Source organism: Schistocerca cancellata, chromosome 1 (assembly GCF_023864275.1).
Source record: "Schistocerca cancellata isolate TAMUIC-IGC-003103 chromosome 1, iqSchCanc2.1, whole genome shotgun sequence".
Taxonomy (NCBI): Eukaryota; Metazoa; Arthropoda; class Insecta; order Orthoptera; family Acrididae; genus Schistocerca; species Schistocerca cancellata.
In genome coordinates this window covers 873,412,024-873,429,415 of record NC_064626.1, presented here as the reverse complement: position 1 = coordinate 873,429,415, position 17,392 = coordinate 873,412,024, and the positions used below count along the sequence as shown (strand labels likewise).

The 17,392-nt window shown below is 42.7% G+C and overlaps 1 protein-coding gene across 7 annotated transcripts in view; it reads left to right on the top strand.

Annotated features, from left to right (window-relative positions):
* LOC126190189 (glutathione S-transferase theta-1-like) overlaps positions 1–17,392 on the top strand; it is a 112,151-nt gene that overhangs the window by 27,191 nt on the left and 67,568 nt on the right. For 4 of the 7 annotated variants that reach the window (XM_049931002.1, XM_049931003.1, XM_049931000.1 and 1 more), the window contains exon 5: positions 2,954–3,134. The exons of the other annotated variants lie outside the window; for them this stretch is intronic. In XM_049931002.1, the coding sequence (XP_049786959.1) occupies positions 2,954–3,134 (181 nt within the window). The remainder of the gene's footprint in view (positions 1–2,953; positions 3,135–17,392) is intronic. 7 annotated transcript variants of the gene reach the window in all.

The following is a 17,392-nucleotide window of genomic DNA, read 5'->3' as shown; positions in this document are numbered from 1 at the left end:
AAGATGAAAACAAATTGCAAAATGATTTAGAAGAGATATATGAATTGCGTGGAAATTGGCAGTTGACCCTAAATAATGAAAAGTGAGGTTATCCACATGAGTGCTAAAAGAAATCTGTTAAACTTCGGTTAACGATAAATCAGTCTAATCTAAAGGCCGTACATTCAACTAAATACCTAGGAATTACTATTATGAACAATTTAAATTGGTAAGAACATGTAGAAAGTTTTGTGGGGAAGGCAAACCCAAGACTGCGTTCTACTGGCAGAGCACTTAGAAAATGTAACAGATGTACTAGATTGTCTACACTACGCTTGTCCATCCTCTTTTGGAGTACTGCTGTGCAGTCTGGGACCCTTACCAGATAGGATTAACAGAGTACATCAAGAAAGTTCAGTGAAGAGGATCACGTTTCATATTATCACGAGATAGGGAAGAGAGTGTAATGGTCATGATACTGGGTTTGGGATGGACGCCATTAAAACAAAGGCTTTTTTGTTGCGGTGGAATCTTGTCACAAAATTCGAGTCACTATCTTTCCCCTCCAAATGCAAAAATATTTTGTTGATGCTGACCTACATGGGGAGAAACAATCATCATAATAAAATAAGGAAATCGGAGCTCATACGGAAAGATATAGGTGTTCATTTTCTCGAAGCGCTGTTTGAGAGTGGAATAATAAAGAATTATTGTGAAGGTGGTTCGATGAACCCTCTGCCAGGCACTTAAGTGTGATTTTCAGAGTATCAATGTAGATGTGGATGTAGATGAAAATGTTGTCCAAGAATCAATAAATAATGTGCAAAAAGATTTACATCAGTTTTTCCAATAAAAAAGCACTTATTTTATAGGCTGAATGAGGAGACTGGACCCTTATGTCTGTTATAGAGATTGTTAATTGTGCGTATTACTTTATTACCTTTCTTGAAAGTGGAGTGACTTGGGGTGTCCGACAAATATTTGGGGCTTTTTGTTGCTGGAGCTGTGTCCAACTAACACTGACTAAAAGTAGGGTCAAGTCTGATATTCAGTATAAAATCCAACACAAATCCATTAGGTGCAGGTGTCTTGTTGTAGATTGTAAATGTTCTTGGTTTCTGTAGACAGTTATCCTGTAGTGTCATCTTCATGGTCCAAAGAATTTACTGTCGGACATCTGTCTCATTATTTTTTTCAAATAGTAAACAAAATTCAAACTCGGATAAGCTCATCAGAGTAAATAGTAGTCACCTCCTTTGGAAGGGAACACTGGTCATTTGCAAGCCCTGTAAATGGTGTAGAAGGTACCAGGCAGTGACATTACCCTCCATTGCTGGTGTCAAACGTGTCGGTAAATAGTGAAGTGATTTGTGTGTGTGTGTGTGTGTGTGTGTGTGTGTGTAATGAGAGAGAGAGAGAGAGAGAGAGAGAGAGAGAGAGAACATGATGCTAAAAGTGTCTATCATGTTTGGACAGACCCATGGTTGAATTGTGTATCAAAGCATGCTGTCGAATGTATCGGCAAGGGATAGTGTACCACTAGCAGCTGTTAAGTACATCAGTAATAAATAAATTGTAATCAAGTAGGACTGGAGATGAATATCGTGCTTTGTCATTTGGTTTCAGGTGCAACAGGAATTGCTGCTGTTGTTGAATGCAGGTCATCATAACTAATTTCTGAGGTAAACAGCTACTGATCTCAGTGGTGTATAAGGCTGGTAGTTTCTGGTAAACCAAATACCACAGATACCAGACAGTAGCTGACTGAGGTGTATAGTGTGGTCCAAAGAGTTAAGATTTGTCTCTTTTCAAATTATGCAAGACATTGAGTGCACCACTGGCCCAATGAAGTGTTTAACCCATGCTGCGTGGATGATATTCTTCAGGCCGGAGGTAGCTCTGTGTTGTTTTTGGGGGTATTTTTTGTACCATGACCTGGACCCACTCATTCATGATACTGTGGACATGAACCAGCATGTTCATTTCAACTATCTCGCTGACTAAGAACTGTTCTTTCGTCTACATCTTCATGATGAATAAGCTGTGGACTCTTCTGTTCACTAAGATGACGTCAGCCACATTCACATGGCTGCACGCACATATTCCTGGTTTGACAAACACTCAGGCACCCTATGGCACCTTCAGAGCCCCACTAAATCATGAAACTGTTTGCAACAGTGGGTGAAATATGGCAGTTAACATTCCTGCAATTTGATATCTCTACAGGATCTAATCACCAATGAGTGGCTTCAAGTGGATACAGGCTGCCTGAAGAAACTTGTGCTCACTCTTTCCCATACCAGTTGAGGTCAAGTCCAGGCTTGATGTGGTATTACACAGTGTTAACATGACATCTCCTGGGGTTGACTAACTTTTGGCTGGTGTGGTTGGATGACACTCACTTCTGTTTGCTGAGTGCTGAGGGAGGCAACTGCAGCAGAGCTGTTAGGTATCTATTCACACCGTTAAAATGGGATAGAGAGCTTTTGGAACATGAAAGGAGTTCCATCATTGAGTCAAAAGGCAGAGAAAAGACATGAATCTTAATAACAATGACATTTGCTTCTAAATGTATCTATACAAAATTTCATCAGTGCATCATTTTTTTCATTTATGAAAGGTCAGATTAGAATATTCTCTTCTTGTTTATCTTTCTCATGTCTCAGTGACAGACACTGTCTCATCTGTGCATAATTTAATATTTTTCTGTTATTAAAAAATAGTTACCTGTACACAAAACTTCAAAATGTGTTGCCATTTGTAACTGATCAGATGTTTACGAGTATGTCTGTAATAATAATAGCCTACATAAAATAAGCTAGAAATATTGGAAATATCCTGCCTTGTTAAAGTAACTGAAAGTTTCTGATCGTAGAGTAGAACTCATGCATGTGAGAAGTCGACTGAAATAAAAATTGTTTGTGTCAAAAGTGTTGCAGTTTAAGTACATGCAAGACCATTCTATCACTTACAGTTTTTGCTTCCTGTGGTGACTGGAAGACCAGCAGATGGGAAAAAAGTAGCAAACTTTGAGAAGAAAGTAACTGATGTTCTTAATATACTCGAGGATACATGGCTCAGTGAAAGAAAGTATTTAGGAGGAGACAAAGTGAGCATCGCTGATCTTTTAGGAGCTTGTGAGCTTGAACACCTTAGTAAGTATATTTATATTTGTTAATACAATAATGCAAAGTCCTAAATGGAGTCTCCCTCATCTGTTATCTCCTCATATCTCCTACTTTCTGCTCTCCAACCCCTTTTTTTTTTCTTTCCTAATTATTTTATGTGGCTTACAAAACAAACCTTTACCAATGTTCAACTGCAGTAATTATTTTCAGAAATTCAGTGTTTCTGAACAATAACTTTATTTGGTGATGAAATAGATTTTTCATCTGTTGACAGTATTGTGAAAAGAATAGCTCTTACTCACCATATAGCGGAGATGTTGAGGCGCAGATAGGCACAACAAAAAGACTTTAAAACAAGCTTTCGGCTAAACAGGCCTTATCAGAATGGAACACGCGCGCGCATATATAATAAAGGGAAACATTCCACGTGGGAAAAATATATCTAAAAACAAAGATGATGTGACTTACCAAACGAAAGTGCTGGCAGGTCGATAGACACACAAACATACACACAAAATTCAAGCTTTCGCAACCAACGGTTGCTTCGTCAGCAAAGAGGGAAGGAGAGGGAAAGACAAAAGGATGTGGGTTTTAAGGGAGAGCGTAAGGAGTCATTCCAATCCCGGGAGCGGAAAGACTTACCTTAGGGGGAAAAAAGGATAGGTATACACTCGCGCGCACACACACATATATCCATCCGCACATACACAGACACAAGCAGACATTTGTAAAGGCAAAGAGTTTGGGCAGAGATGTCAGTCGAGGCGGAAGTACAGAGGCAAAGATGTTGTTGAAAGACAGGTGAGGTATGAGCGGCGGCAAATTGAAATTAGAAATTAGCGGAGATTGAGGCCTGGTGGATAACGAGAAGAGAGGATATGCTGAAGGGCAAGTTCCCATCTCCGGAGTTCTGACAGGTTGGTGTTAGTGGGAAGTATCCAGATAACCCGGACGGTGTAACACTGTGCCAAGATGTGCTGGCCGTGCACCAAGGCATGTTTAGCCACAGGGTGATCCTCATTACCAACAAACACTGTCTGCCTGTGTCCATTCATGCGAATGGACAGTTTGTTGCTGGTCATTCCCACATAGAAAGCTTCACAGTGTAGGCAGGTCAGTTGGTAAATCACGTGGGTGCTTTCACACATGGCTCTGCCTTTGATTGTGTACACCTTCCGGGTTACAGGACTGGAGTAGGTTGTGGTGGGAGGGTGCATGGGACAGGTTTTACACCAGGGGCGGTTACAAGGGTAGGAGCCAGAGGGTAGGGAAGGTGGTTTGGGGATTTCATAGGAATGAACTAAGAAGTTACGAAGGTTAGGTGGACGGCGGAAAGACACTCTTGGTGGAGTGGGGAGGATTTCATGAAGGATGGATCTCATTTCAGGGCAGGATTTGAGGAAGTCATATCCCTGCTGGAGAGCCACATTCCGAGTCTGATCCAGTCCCGGAAAGTATCCTGTCACAAGTGGGGCACTTTTGGGGTTCTTCTGTGGGAGTTTATGGGTTTGAGGAGATGAGGAAGCGGCTCTGGTTATTTGCTTCTGTACCAGGTCAGGAGGGTAGTTGCGGGATGCGAAAGCTGTTTTCAGGTTGTTGGTGTAATGGTTCAGGGATTCCGGACTGGAGCAGATTCGTTTGCCACGAAGACCTAGGCTGTAGGGAAGGGACCGTTTGATGTGGAATGGGTGGCAGCTGTCATAATGTAGGTACTGTTGCTTGTTGGTGGGTTTGATGTGGACGGACGTGTGAAGCTGGCCATTGGACAGATGGAGGTCAACATCAAGGAAAGTGGCATGGGATTTGGAGTAAGACCAAGTGAATCTAAAGGAACCAAAGGAGTTGAGGTTGGAGAGGAAATTCTGGAGTTCTTCTTCACTGTGAGTCCAGATCATGAAGATGTCATCAATAAATCTGTACCAAACTTTGGGTTGGCAGGCCTGGGTAACCAAGAAGGCTTCCTCTAAGCGACCCATGAATAGGTTGGCGTACGAGGGGGCCATCCTGGTACCCATGGCTGTTCCCTTTAATTGTTGGTATGTCTGGCCTTCGAAAGTGAAGAAGTTGTGGGTCAGGATGAAGCTGGCTAAGGTAATGAGGAAAGAGGTTTTAGGTAGGGTGGCAAGTGATCGGTGTGAAAGGAAATGCTCCATCGCAGCAAGGCCCTGGACATGCGGAATATTTATGTATAAGGAAGTGGCATCAATGGTTACAAGGATGGTTTCCGGGGGTAACAAACTGGGTAAAGATTCCAGGCGTTCAAGAAAGTGGTTGGTGTCTTTGATGAAGGATGGGAGACTGCATGTAATGGGTTGAAGGTGTTGATCTACGTAGGCAGAGATGCGTTCTGTGGGGTCTTGGTAACCAGCTCAATGGGGCGGCCGGGATGATTGGGTTTGTGAATTTTAGGAAGAACGTAGAAGGTAGGGGTGCAGGGTGTTGGTGGAGTCAGGAGGTTGATGGAGTCAGGTGAAAGGTTTTGTAGGGGGCCTAAGGTTCTGAGGATTCCTTGAAGCTGGACATCAGGAATGGGATTACCTTGGCAAACTTTGTAAGTAGTGTTGTCTGAAAGCTGATGCAGTCCCTCAGCCACATACTCGCGACGATCAAGTACCACGGTCGTGGAACCCTTGTCCGCCGGAAGAATGACGATGGACCGGTCAGCCTTCAGATCACGGATAGCCTGGGCTTCAGCAGTGGTGATGTAGGGAGTAGGATTAAGGTTTTTTAAGTAGGATTGAGAGGCAAGGCTGGAAGTCAGAAATTCCTGGAAGGTTTGGAGAGGGTGATTTTGAGGAAGAGGAAGTGGGTCCCGCTGTGACGGAGGACGGAACTGTTCCAGGCATGGTTCAATTTGGATAGTGTCTTGGGGAGTTGGATCATTAGGGGTAGGATTAGGATCATTTTTCTTCGTGGCAAAGTGATACTTCCAGCAGAGAGTACGAGTGTAGGACAGTAAATCTTTGACGAGGGCTGTTTGGTTGAATCTGGGAGTAGGGCTGAAGGTGAGGCCTTTGGATAGGACAGAGGTTTCGGATTGGGAGAGAGGTTTGGAGGAAAGGTTAACTACTGAATTAGGGTGTTGTGGTACCAGATTGTGTTGATTGGAATTTTGAGGTTTTGGAGGGAGTGGTGCTGGAAGTGGGAGATTGAGTAGATGGGAGAGACTGGGTTTGTGTGCAATGAGAGGTGGTTGAGGTTTGCTGGAAAGGTTGTGAAGGGTGAGTGAGTTGCCTTTCCGGAGGTGGGAAACCAGGAGATTGGATAGTTTTTTGAGGTGGAGGTGGCATGCTGTTCTAATTTGCAGTTGGCCTGTAGGAGGATGCTCTGAACAGCCGGTGTGGATGTGAGAGAGGAAAGATTCAGGACTTTTATTAAGGATAGGAGTTGACGGGTGTGTTCATTGGCTGAGTTGATGTGTAGGTGAAGGATTAGGTGGGTGAGGGCAATGGATAGTTCAGTTTGGATCTGGTATAGGGACTGATGGAAAGAAGGGTTGCAGCCAGAGATGGGAACTTTAAGTGTGAGGCCTTTGGGGGTTATGCCAAATGTCAGACAAGCCTGAGAAAATAAAATATGCGAGCGTAATCTGGCTAGGGTGAAGGCATGTTTGCGGAGGGAATGTAAATAAAAATTAATGGGGTCATTGTGGGGGTGTGAGGGTGACATGGTATTAGAAGGTGGAAAGTTTAACATGAGGTTGAAATGAAAATGAAAGATAGAAATATGTTGTTGTTGTGGTCTTCAGTCCTGAGACTGGTTTGATGCAGCTCTCCATGCTACTCTATCCTGTGCAAGCTTCTTCATCTCCCAGTATCTACTGCAACCTACATCCTTCTGAATCTGCTTAGTGTATTCATCTCTTGGTCTCCCTCTACGATTTTTACCCTCCACACTGCCCTCCAATGCTAAATTTGTGATCCCTTGATGCCTCAAAACATGTCCTACCAACCGATCCCTTCTTCTAGTCAAGTTGTGCCACAAACTTCTCTTCTCCCCAATCCTATTCAATACCTCCTCATTAGTTACGTGATCTACCCACCTTATCTTCAGCATTCTTCTGTAGCACCACATTTCGAAAGCTTCTATTCTCTTCTTGTCCAAACTAGTTATCGTCCATGTTTCACTTCCATACATGGCTACACTCCATACAAATACTTTCAGAAACGACTTCCTGACACTTAAATCTATACTCGATGTTAACAAATTCCTCTTCTTGAGAAACGCTTTCCTTGCCATTGCCAGTCTACATTTTATATCCTCTCTACTTCGACCATCATCGGTTATTTTACTCCCTAAATAGCAAAACTCCTTTACTACTTTAAGTGTCTCATTTCCTAATCTAATTCCCTCAGCATCACCCGACTTAATTTGACTACATTCCATTATCCTCGTTTTGCTTTTGTTGATGTTCATCATATATCCTCCTTTCAAGACACTGTCCATTCCGTTCAACTGCTCTTCCAAGTCCTTTGCTGTCTCTGACAGAATTACAATGTCATCGGCGAACCTCAAAGTTTTTACTTCTTCTCCCTGAACTTTAATACCTACTCCGAATTTTTCTTTTGTTTCCTTTACTGCTTGCTCAATATACAGATTGAATAACATCGGGGAGAGGCTACAACCCTGTCTTACTCCTTTCCCAACCACTGCTTCCCTTTCATGCCCCTCGACTCTTATAACTGCCGTCTGGTTTCTGTACAAACTGTAAATAGCCTTTCGCTCCCTGTATTTTACCCCTGCCACCTTCAGAATTTGAAAGAGAGTATTCCAGTTAACATTGTCAAAAGCTTTCTCTAAGTCTACAAATGCTAGAAATGTAGGTTTGCCTTTTCTTAATCTTTCTTCTAAGATAAGTCGTAAGGTCAGTATTGCCTCACGTGTTCCAACATTTCTACGGAATCCGAACTGATCTTCCCCGAGGTCAGCTTCTACTAGTTTTTCCATTCGTCTGTAAAGAATTCGCGTTAGTATTTTGCAGCTGTGACTTATTAAACTGATAGTTCGGTAATTTTCACATCTGTCAACACCAGCTTTCTTTGGGATTGGAATTATTATATTCTTCTTGAAGTCTGAGGGTATTTCGCCTGTCTCATACATCGTGCTCACCAGATGGTAGAGTTTTTTCATGACTGGCTCTCCCGAGGACATCAGTAGTTCAAATGGAATGTTGTCTACTCCCGGGGCCTTGTTTCGACTCAGGTCTTTCAGTGCTCTGTCAAACTCTTCATGCAGTATCTTATCTCCCATTTCGTCTTCATCTACATCCTCTTCCATTTCCATAATATTGTCCTCAAGTACATCGCCCTTGTATAAACCCTCTATATACTCCTTCCACCTTTCTGCCTTCCCTTCTTTGCTTAGAACTGGGTTGCCATCTGAGCTCTTGATATTCATACAAGTGGTTCTCTTCTCTCCAAAGGTCTCTTTAATTTTCCTGTAGGCAGTATCTATCTTACCCCTAGTGAGACAAGCCTCTACATCCTTACATTTGTCCTCTAGCCATCCCTGCTTAGCCATTTTGCACTTCCTGTCGATATCATTTTTGAGACGTTTGTATTCCTTTTTGCCTGCTTCATTTACTGCATTTTTATATTTTCTCCTTTCATCAATTAAATTCAATATTTCTTCTGTTACCCAAGGATTTCTATTAGCCCTCGTCTTTTTACCTACTTGATCCTCTGCTGCCTTCACTACTTCATCCCTCAGAGCTACCCATTCTTCTTCTACTGTATTTCTTTCCCCCATTCCTGTCAATTGTTCCCTTATGCTCTCCCTGAAACTCTCTACAACCTCTGGTTCTTTCAATTTATCCAGGTCCCATCTCCTTAAATTCCCACCTTTTTGCAGTTTCTTCAGTTTCAATCTGCAGTTCATAACCAATAGATTGTGGTCAGAATCCACATCTGCCCCAGGAAATGTCTTACAATTTAAAACCTGGTTCCTAAATCTCTGTCTTCCCATTATATAATCTATCTGATACCTTTTAGTATCTCCAGGATTCTTCCAGGTATACAACCTTCTTTTATGATTCTTGAACCAAGTATTGGCTATGATTAAGTTATGCTCTGTGCAAAATTCTACAAGGCGGCTTCCTCTTTCATTCCTTCCCCCCAATCCATAATCACCTACTATGTTTCCTTCTCTCCCTTTTCCTACTGACGAATTCCAGTCACCCATGATATATGGGGAGAGATAAAGGTGAACTAGAAAGCAACTGGAGATCTGGTATGAAAAAAGGCGAAAAAGTGTTGGTTAAGTTGATCCTGTGGTGAACTTGGGTTGGTAGACAGCGATGTGTATAAAGGTTAGGTGGTTGTGTTGCCATTAAATCACATTAAAGGACGGAGAAATTCGGAAAAATTTCGGAAAAACGTGTTAAAAGGAGTGGTATTGTGGTGAAAGATTACGAAAATGGGGCTAACAATACTCTGACGAAGAAATAATGACGTTAAAACCTGTGGGGAGCGGCTAAAATGATCAGTGATGTGCGAAAAACGGAAGTGGAAATAAAGTGAAAGTTATTAGAACTAGCCGAAATGTTTGTTTAATACGTGAAAGCAGCTGTTATTGAAGTAGAAACGGTGCATTTTATGCAGCGGTAGTGTTGAAAGCGGAAAATAAATTTTTTTTTTTGTTATGGTTTGGAAGTGGGTTACGTATTATTGAGCATATATAGGCGGGATAAAATTGTATAGTAGGTTACGGTAAAAGGGGAAGGTGAATACAAAGTGAGACTACTGGTAAAAACAGAAAGAGAAAATAAAGAGAAAATAAGACGACAGGAAAGATTTCAAAATGTAACAGTGACAATAACAAACGTAATTGTTGGGTTCAAATTAATGATATGGTTATAATAGAAGGAAACATTCCACGTATGGAAAATGTACCTAAAAACAAAGTTGATGTGACTTACCAAATGAAGGTGCTGGCAGGTCGACATACACACAAAATTCAAGCTTTCGCAACAAACTGTTGCCTCGTCAGGAAAGAGGGAAGGAGAGGGAAAGATGAAAGGATGTGGTTTTTAAGGGAGAGGGTAAGGAGTCATTCCAGTCCCGGGAGCGGAAAGACTTACCTTAGGGGGAAAAAGGGACGGGTATACACTCGCGCACACACACACATATCCATCCACACATATACAGACACAAGCAGACGTATTTAAAGACACACACCGTCAGGTGGCTTGCGGAGTATGGATGTAGATGTAGATGAGTTTGGGCAGAGATGTCAGTCGAGGCAGAAGTGCAGAGGCAAAGATGTTGTTGAATGACAGGTGAGGTATGAGTGGCGGCAACTTGAAATTAGCGGAGATTGAGGCCTGGTGGATAACGGAAAGAGAGGATATATTGAAGAGCAAGTTCCCATCTCCGGAGTTCGGATAGGTTGGTGTTGGTGGGAAGTATCCAGATAACCTGGACGGTGTAACACTGCGCCAAGATGTGCTGGCCATGCACCAAGGCATGTTTAGCCACAGGGTGATCCTCATTACCAACAAACACTGTCTGCCTGTGTCCATTCATGCGAATGGACAGTTTGTTGCTGGTCATTCCCACATAGAATGCATCACAGTGTAGGCAGGTCAGTTGGTAAATCACGTGGGTGCTTTCACACGTGGCTCTGCCTTTGATTGTGTACACCTTCCGGGTTACAGGACTAGAGTAGGTGGTGGTGGGAGGGTGCATGGGACAGGTTTTACACCGGGGGCGGTTACAAGGGTAGGAGCCAGAGGGTAGGGAAGGTGGTTTGGGGATTTCATAGGGATGAACTAAGAGGTTACGAAGGTTAGGTGGACGGCGGAAAGACACTCTTGGTGGAGTGGGGAGGATTTCATGAAGGATGGATCTCATTTCAGGGCAGGATTTGAGGAAGTCGTATCCTTGCGGGAGAGCCACATTCAGAATCTGATCCAGTCCCGGAAAGTATCCTGTCACAAGTGGGGCACTTTTGGGGTTCTTCTGTGGAAGGTTCCGGGTTTGAGGAGATGAGGAAGTGGCTCTGGTTATTTGCTTCTCTACCAGGACGGGAGGGTAGTTGCGGGAAGCGAAAGCTGTTGTCAGGTTGTTGGTGTAATGCTTCAGTGATTCTGGACTGGAGCAGATTCGTTTGCCACGAAGACCTAGGCTGTAGGGAAGGGACCGTTTTATGTGGAATGGGTGGCAGCTGTCGTAATGGAGGTACTGTTGCTTGTTGGTGGGTTTGATGTGGACGAACGATTGAAGCTGGCCATTGGACAGGTGAAGGTCAACATCAAGGAAAGTGGCATGGGATTTGGAGTAGGACCAGATGAATCTGATGGAACCAAAGGAGTTGAGGTTGGAGAGAAAATTCTGGAGTTCTTCTTCACTGTGAGTCCACATCATGAAGATGTCGGGAGTATGTGGCTGAGGGACTGCGTCAGCTTTCAGACAACACCACATACAAAGTTTGCCAAGGTAATCCCATTCCTGATGTCCAGGCAGAGCTTCAAGGAATCCTCAGAACCTTAGGCCCCCTACAAAACCTTTCACCTGACTCCATCAACCTCCTGACCCCACCGACACCCCGCACCCCTACCTTCTACGTTCTTCCTAAAATTCACAAACCCAATCATCCCGACCGCCCCATTGTAGCTGGTTACCAAGCCCCCACAGATCGTATCTCTGCCTACGTAGATCAACACCTTCAACCCATTACATGCAGTCTCCCATCCTTCATCAAAGACACCAACCACTTTCTCAAACGCCTGGAAGCCTTACCCAATCTGTTACCCCAGAAACCATCCTTGTAACCATTGATGCCACTTCCTTATACACAAATATCCTGCACGTCCAAGGCCTCGCTGCGATGGAGCACTTCCTTTCACCCCGATCACCTGCCACCCTACCTAAAACCTCTTTCCTCATTACCTTTGCCAGCTTCATCCTGACCCACAACTTCTTCACTTTTGAAGACCAGACATACCAACAATTACAGGGAACAGCCATGGGTACCAGGATGGCCCCTTCTTACGCCAACCTATTCATGGGTCGCTTAGAGGAAGCCTTCTTGGTTACCCAGGCCTGCCAACCCAAAGTTTGGTACAGATTTCTTGATGACGTCTTCATGATCTGGACTCACAGTGAAGAACAACTCCAGAATTTCCTCTCCAACTTCAACTCCTTTCGTTCCATCAGATTCACCTGGTCCTACTCCAAATCCCATGCCACTTTCCTTGATGTTGACCTTCACCTGTCCAATGGCCAGCTTCACACGTCCGTCCACATCAAACCCACCAACAAGCAACAGTACCTCCATTGCGACATCTGCCACCCATTCCACATAAAACGGTCCCTTCCCTACAGCCTAGGTCTTCGTGGCAAACGAATCTGCTCCAGTCCGGAATCCCTGAAGCATTACACCAACAACCTGACAACAGCTTTCGCATCCCGCAACTACCCTCCCGTCCTGGTACAGAAGCAAATAACCAGAGCCACTTCCTCATCCTCTCAAACCCAGAACCTCCCACAGAAGAACCACAAAAGTGCCCCACTTGTGACAGGATACTTTCCGGGACTGGATCAGATTCTGAATGTGGCTCTCCAGCAGGGATACGACTTCCTCAAATCCTGCCCTGAAATGAGATCCATCCTTCATGAAATCCTCCCCACTCCACCAAGAGTGTCTTTCCGCTGTCCACCTAACCTTCGTAACCTTTTAGTTCATCCCTATGAAATCCCCAAACCACCTTCCCTCCTCTGGCTCCTACCCTTGTAACCGCCCCCGGTGTATAACCTGTCCCATGCACCCTCCCACCGCCACCTACTCCAGTCATGTAACCCGGAAGGTGTACACAATCAAAGGCAGAGCCACGTGTGAAAGCACCCACGTGATCTACCAACTGACCTGCCTACACTGTGATGCATTCTATGTGGGAATGACCAGCAACAAACTGTCCATTCGCATGAATGGACACAGGCAGACAGTGTTTGTTGGTAATGAGGATCACCCTGTGGCTAAACATGCCTTGGTGCATGGCCAGCACATCTTGGCGCAGTGTTACACCGTCCGGGTTATCTGGATAATTCCCACCAACACCAACCTATCCGAACTCCGGAGATGGGAACTTGCTCTTCAATATATCCTCTCTTTCCGTTATCCACCAGGCCTCAATCTCCGCTAATTTCAAGTTGCCGCCACTCATACCTCACCTGTCATTCAACAACATCTTTGCCTCTGCACTTCTGCCTCGACTGACATCTCTGCCCAAACTCTTTGTCGTTAAATATGTCTGCTTGTGTCTGTATATGTGTGGATGGATATGTGTGTGTGTGCGAGTGTATACCCGTCTCTTTTTCCCCCTAAGGTAAGTCTTTCCACTCCCGGGACTGGAATGACTCCTTACACTCTCCCTTAAAACCCACATCATTTCGTCTTTCCCTCTCCTTCCCTCTTTCCTGATGAGGCAACAGTTTGTTGCGAAAGCTTGAATTTTGTGTGTATGTTTGTGTGTCTGTCGACCTGCCAGCACTTTCATTTGGTAAGTCACATCATCTTTGTTTTTTTTTATATATATATATATATATATATATATATATATATATATATATTTGTTTGATTTCTAATCTGTTGTTGTTCATGTATTTCACTTTCTCTTAATGTATGATTGTGGCTATTTGCCAGTTAACGATTACCAATTAACAATAGTGTTTACAGTTGTCGATCTTGTGCATACTTTTGCATACTTACTTCATGCTACTGTAATATGAGTTGTGCATTATAGTCTCTGTCTACCTGTGTATTTTCCTGTGGATGACACTGTTGTACACAAAGAAGTCGCAATGTTTGGACAATTGTAATGAAAAGCAGCAAGACCTGCAGAGGATTGACAATTGGTGCAGGAAGTGGCAGTTGACTCTCAACATAAACAAATGTAATGTATTGTGCGTACGTAGACAGAAAGACCCATTATTGTATGAGTACATGATTGCAGAACAGCAACCGGAAGCAGTTACTTTCATAAAATATCTAAGAGTATGTATGCAGGGCTGTTCAAAGTGGAACAGCCACATAAGACTAATTGCAGGTGTAGTAATCACATAATATTTTACGCTGATCAAATTAACACAAATATGATTTTTTTCATGAAGCACTCAACAATGAGGGAAAACTGACTCCTGTGGATCCCCATGTAACAAGACTCAGTATACTGATGTGAACAGCACACTGGAAGGATGTACAAGAGGCCTCAGTTAGTGTTGCTCTGCACATATATACGTGCATGAGTCGCCGACAGATGGTGCGATGGAGATTTTATCGCACGCACTCCTCCCACAGGCGACCTCCAGTGGCCAGCCCACACTGATATGGTTGGCAGCCAATTCAAATAAGCCTGCATGGTGACACCACACTTGGCACACTCACACGCACTAGTTGCGGGATATAACAGCAGGAAAGACAGGTGCCAGACTAAGATTCATTGGAAAAATCCTCAGAAATGCAGTCCTTCAACAAAGGAGGTAGCTTATAAAGCCCTCATTCGACCAGTGCTTGAATATTCTCATCAGTATGGGATCCATACCAGATAGGATTGAGAGAGGAAGTAGTGAAGAGCTGCACATTTTGTTACAGATTTCTATAGGAAGCATGAAATTGTTGCAGAGATTATCAACCAACTCCAGAGGCAAACACTACAAGGGAGACATTTGGCATCATGGTGTGGTTTATTGTAAAGTGTATGTTTTTAGAACAATCAACAAATTTATTGTAACAATACTAGAGAAGGAAAGTTGCTACTCACCATATAGCGGAGAAGCTGAGTCATGATGGGTGCAATAAAAAGATTCACACAATCATAGCTTTTGGCCATTAAGGCCTTTGCCAGCAGTAGACACACACACACTCACGCAAGCGCAACTTGCACACACGTCTTTAGTCTCAGAGACTATAGTGTAGTTTCAGCTCTCTGAGACTACAGACGTGTGTGCAAGTTGCGCTTGCGTGAGAGTGTGTGTGTGCGCGCGCGCGCGCGCGCGTGTGTGTGTGTGTGTGTGTGTGTGTGTGTGTGTGTGTGTGTGTGTGTGTCTGTCTCTACTACTGACAAAGGCCTTAATGGCCGAAAACTATGATTGTGTGAATCTTTTTATTGTGCCTATCATGACTCAGCATCTCCGCTGTATGGTGAGTAGCAACTTTCCTTCTCTCATATTGTTACATTCCATCCTGGATTTTCCATTATTTGATTTTCATCAAATTTATTGCTTCTTCCTATGTATAGCTTGCTAAAAGACCATGAAGATAAAGTTAGAGAGATTTGAGCCCATGGGGAAGGTTACTGACAATCGTTCCTCCCATGAACTGTTCATGAAAGGGGACCGCTCACAGTGGTACATGAAGTGCCATCCACCACACACCACAAGATGGCTTGTGGAGTATTGATGTAGATGTTTTTTCATCTCTTTACTGCAGTGTCAGATTTCCAGACTTTTCCAAATGCTTAGAATGTTGAACATTTTTGCATGATTATTTGAATTTTGTTAGTTTTTTAGTTCCTATGGGGAGTGTGTGTGTTTGATTGGACTGATAAATAGCCACAAATATCTAACTTCAAAGAAAAACTCAGAAAATTTAGTTAAAGTCCTGCAAACACAGGCTAAACATCCCATAAATTGCTGTCTGAAGAAATATTTATTAAGTAAGGAATGAAACACAGCAAAGGCCCACTTTGATTGGATAGTACTAGTATGAGAACATTGTGAAAACAGAGACTGTTACACTCTCACTAGAAAAGAGAGTGTGTAGATGAACAGGTAAATTATGTCGACTTAGCTTTTGAAAGATGTTCAAGACTATCATACTGTCAATAGGAAACCACAATATGATCACATGGTAAAGCTTCACAAATATTCGAAAATCTTGAAGTAATGTTTAATGATAGAACTGTGCATGTTGTACTGGATGATGAATGTTCAACAGAAGTGAAACTAACATTGGATATGCCATAGGGAACCATTATAGGACCACTAATCCTCTCACTGTTCACTATGTGCTCCGTACGTTCCTGGATTAAAGCAAAAAACACATTCACAATGAAAGAAATGTGCATGTGAGTTGTCTATTTGTTGAAAATAGCATTTATTTAGTACAGTACATTGCTCAACCAGAATTTTTGATCTCTCCATGCCTTCCATGAATTGTCTTGGAAATTTGTCTGGAATTTGTGTGTCACAGCCATCTGAATCTCCACGTTAGTCGAACTTCGAGCACCTTAGGTGCATATTCAGTTTTTGGCAGAGAAAATATGTGGAGCTGACAAATCTGGAGAATGTGTTGGATGGTGCAACAGTGAAACTTGCTTTTCTGGGAGAACTGCTGATTAATTGATGCCAATGGACTTGGCTGCTGTTGTGTAGTAGGAAAAGGTCATGAGTACAAAAGCTCCAGGGGAACTTACTGGATTTGAGCGAAGAAGTGTTTCATCTACATGAAATAATATCAGTGTTTGGAAAATAACATTTTTATTTCGTTATGTATTTTGGTAGAAATTAAGATGAGAATAAGTTCTACAAAAAGTAGAATTCTCTAATTTTTAAATGGGTTTTCCTGCATATTTTACAAATCAAAAGACTAACTTTTCTGACTTACAGGAAAATCAATTTTAATAGTTGTTCGTTTGCATGCGTAATGTGATTGGAAAGGCCTTTTGAAAAATTCTGTTGGAGATGAAAGTGCTGTGAGTGCTTCAACCATTTAGTTCTTGGTTCCCTCCAATAAATGAAGCAAAAATCTAAAAATCAATATTTTTCACCAGCACTGTATTTATTCCTTGCTATGTAAAATCTTGCTTTGCAACTAAAAGCCTGATTTCCTGGAATGATCACATTTATTGTTTCCATCAATGAATAAATTATTTGTGAATTATGACATCGCGATTGAGAAACAGATTAACGTCTTCACTTTTTTTTTTTTTTTTTTTTTTTTTTTTTATATATATGCAAAATACTACATCTCCTCACAAGCATTCATCTTGTCTGAAACGTTCTCAAAGCAATGTTATCATGAAGCAATTTTTGTAATTAAAGAGAAACTGATGTTTGAGTAAGATCATGTTACAGCTTGCAGGGCACCATTATGAATATTATATCACACACTTCATGAGAGGGCTATGACATATACTGACACATATAGACAGTTATTTTCCATTGTTTCCTATGTAAATAGAATGGAAAATTACAAATACAGGTGAAGTTCAGTGGCTTACAGTGCCTATTTGTTGATGTAGAGTCCAATTAGACAATTCTTACGTGGTTTGGCATTTGCCCCAGTAG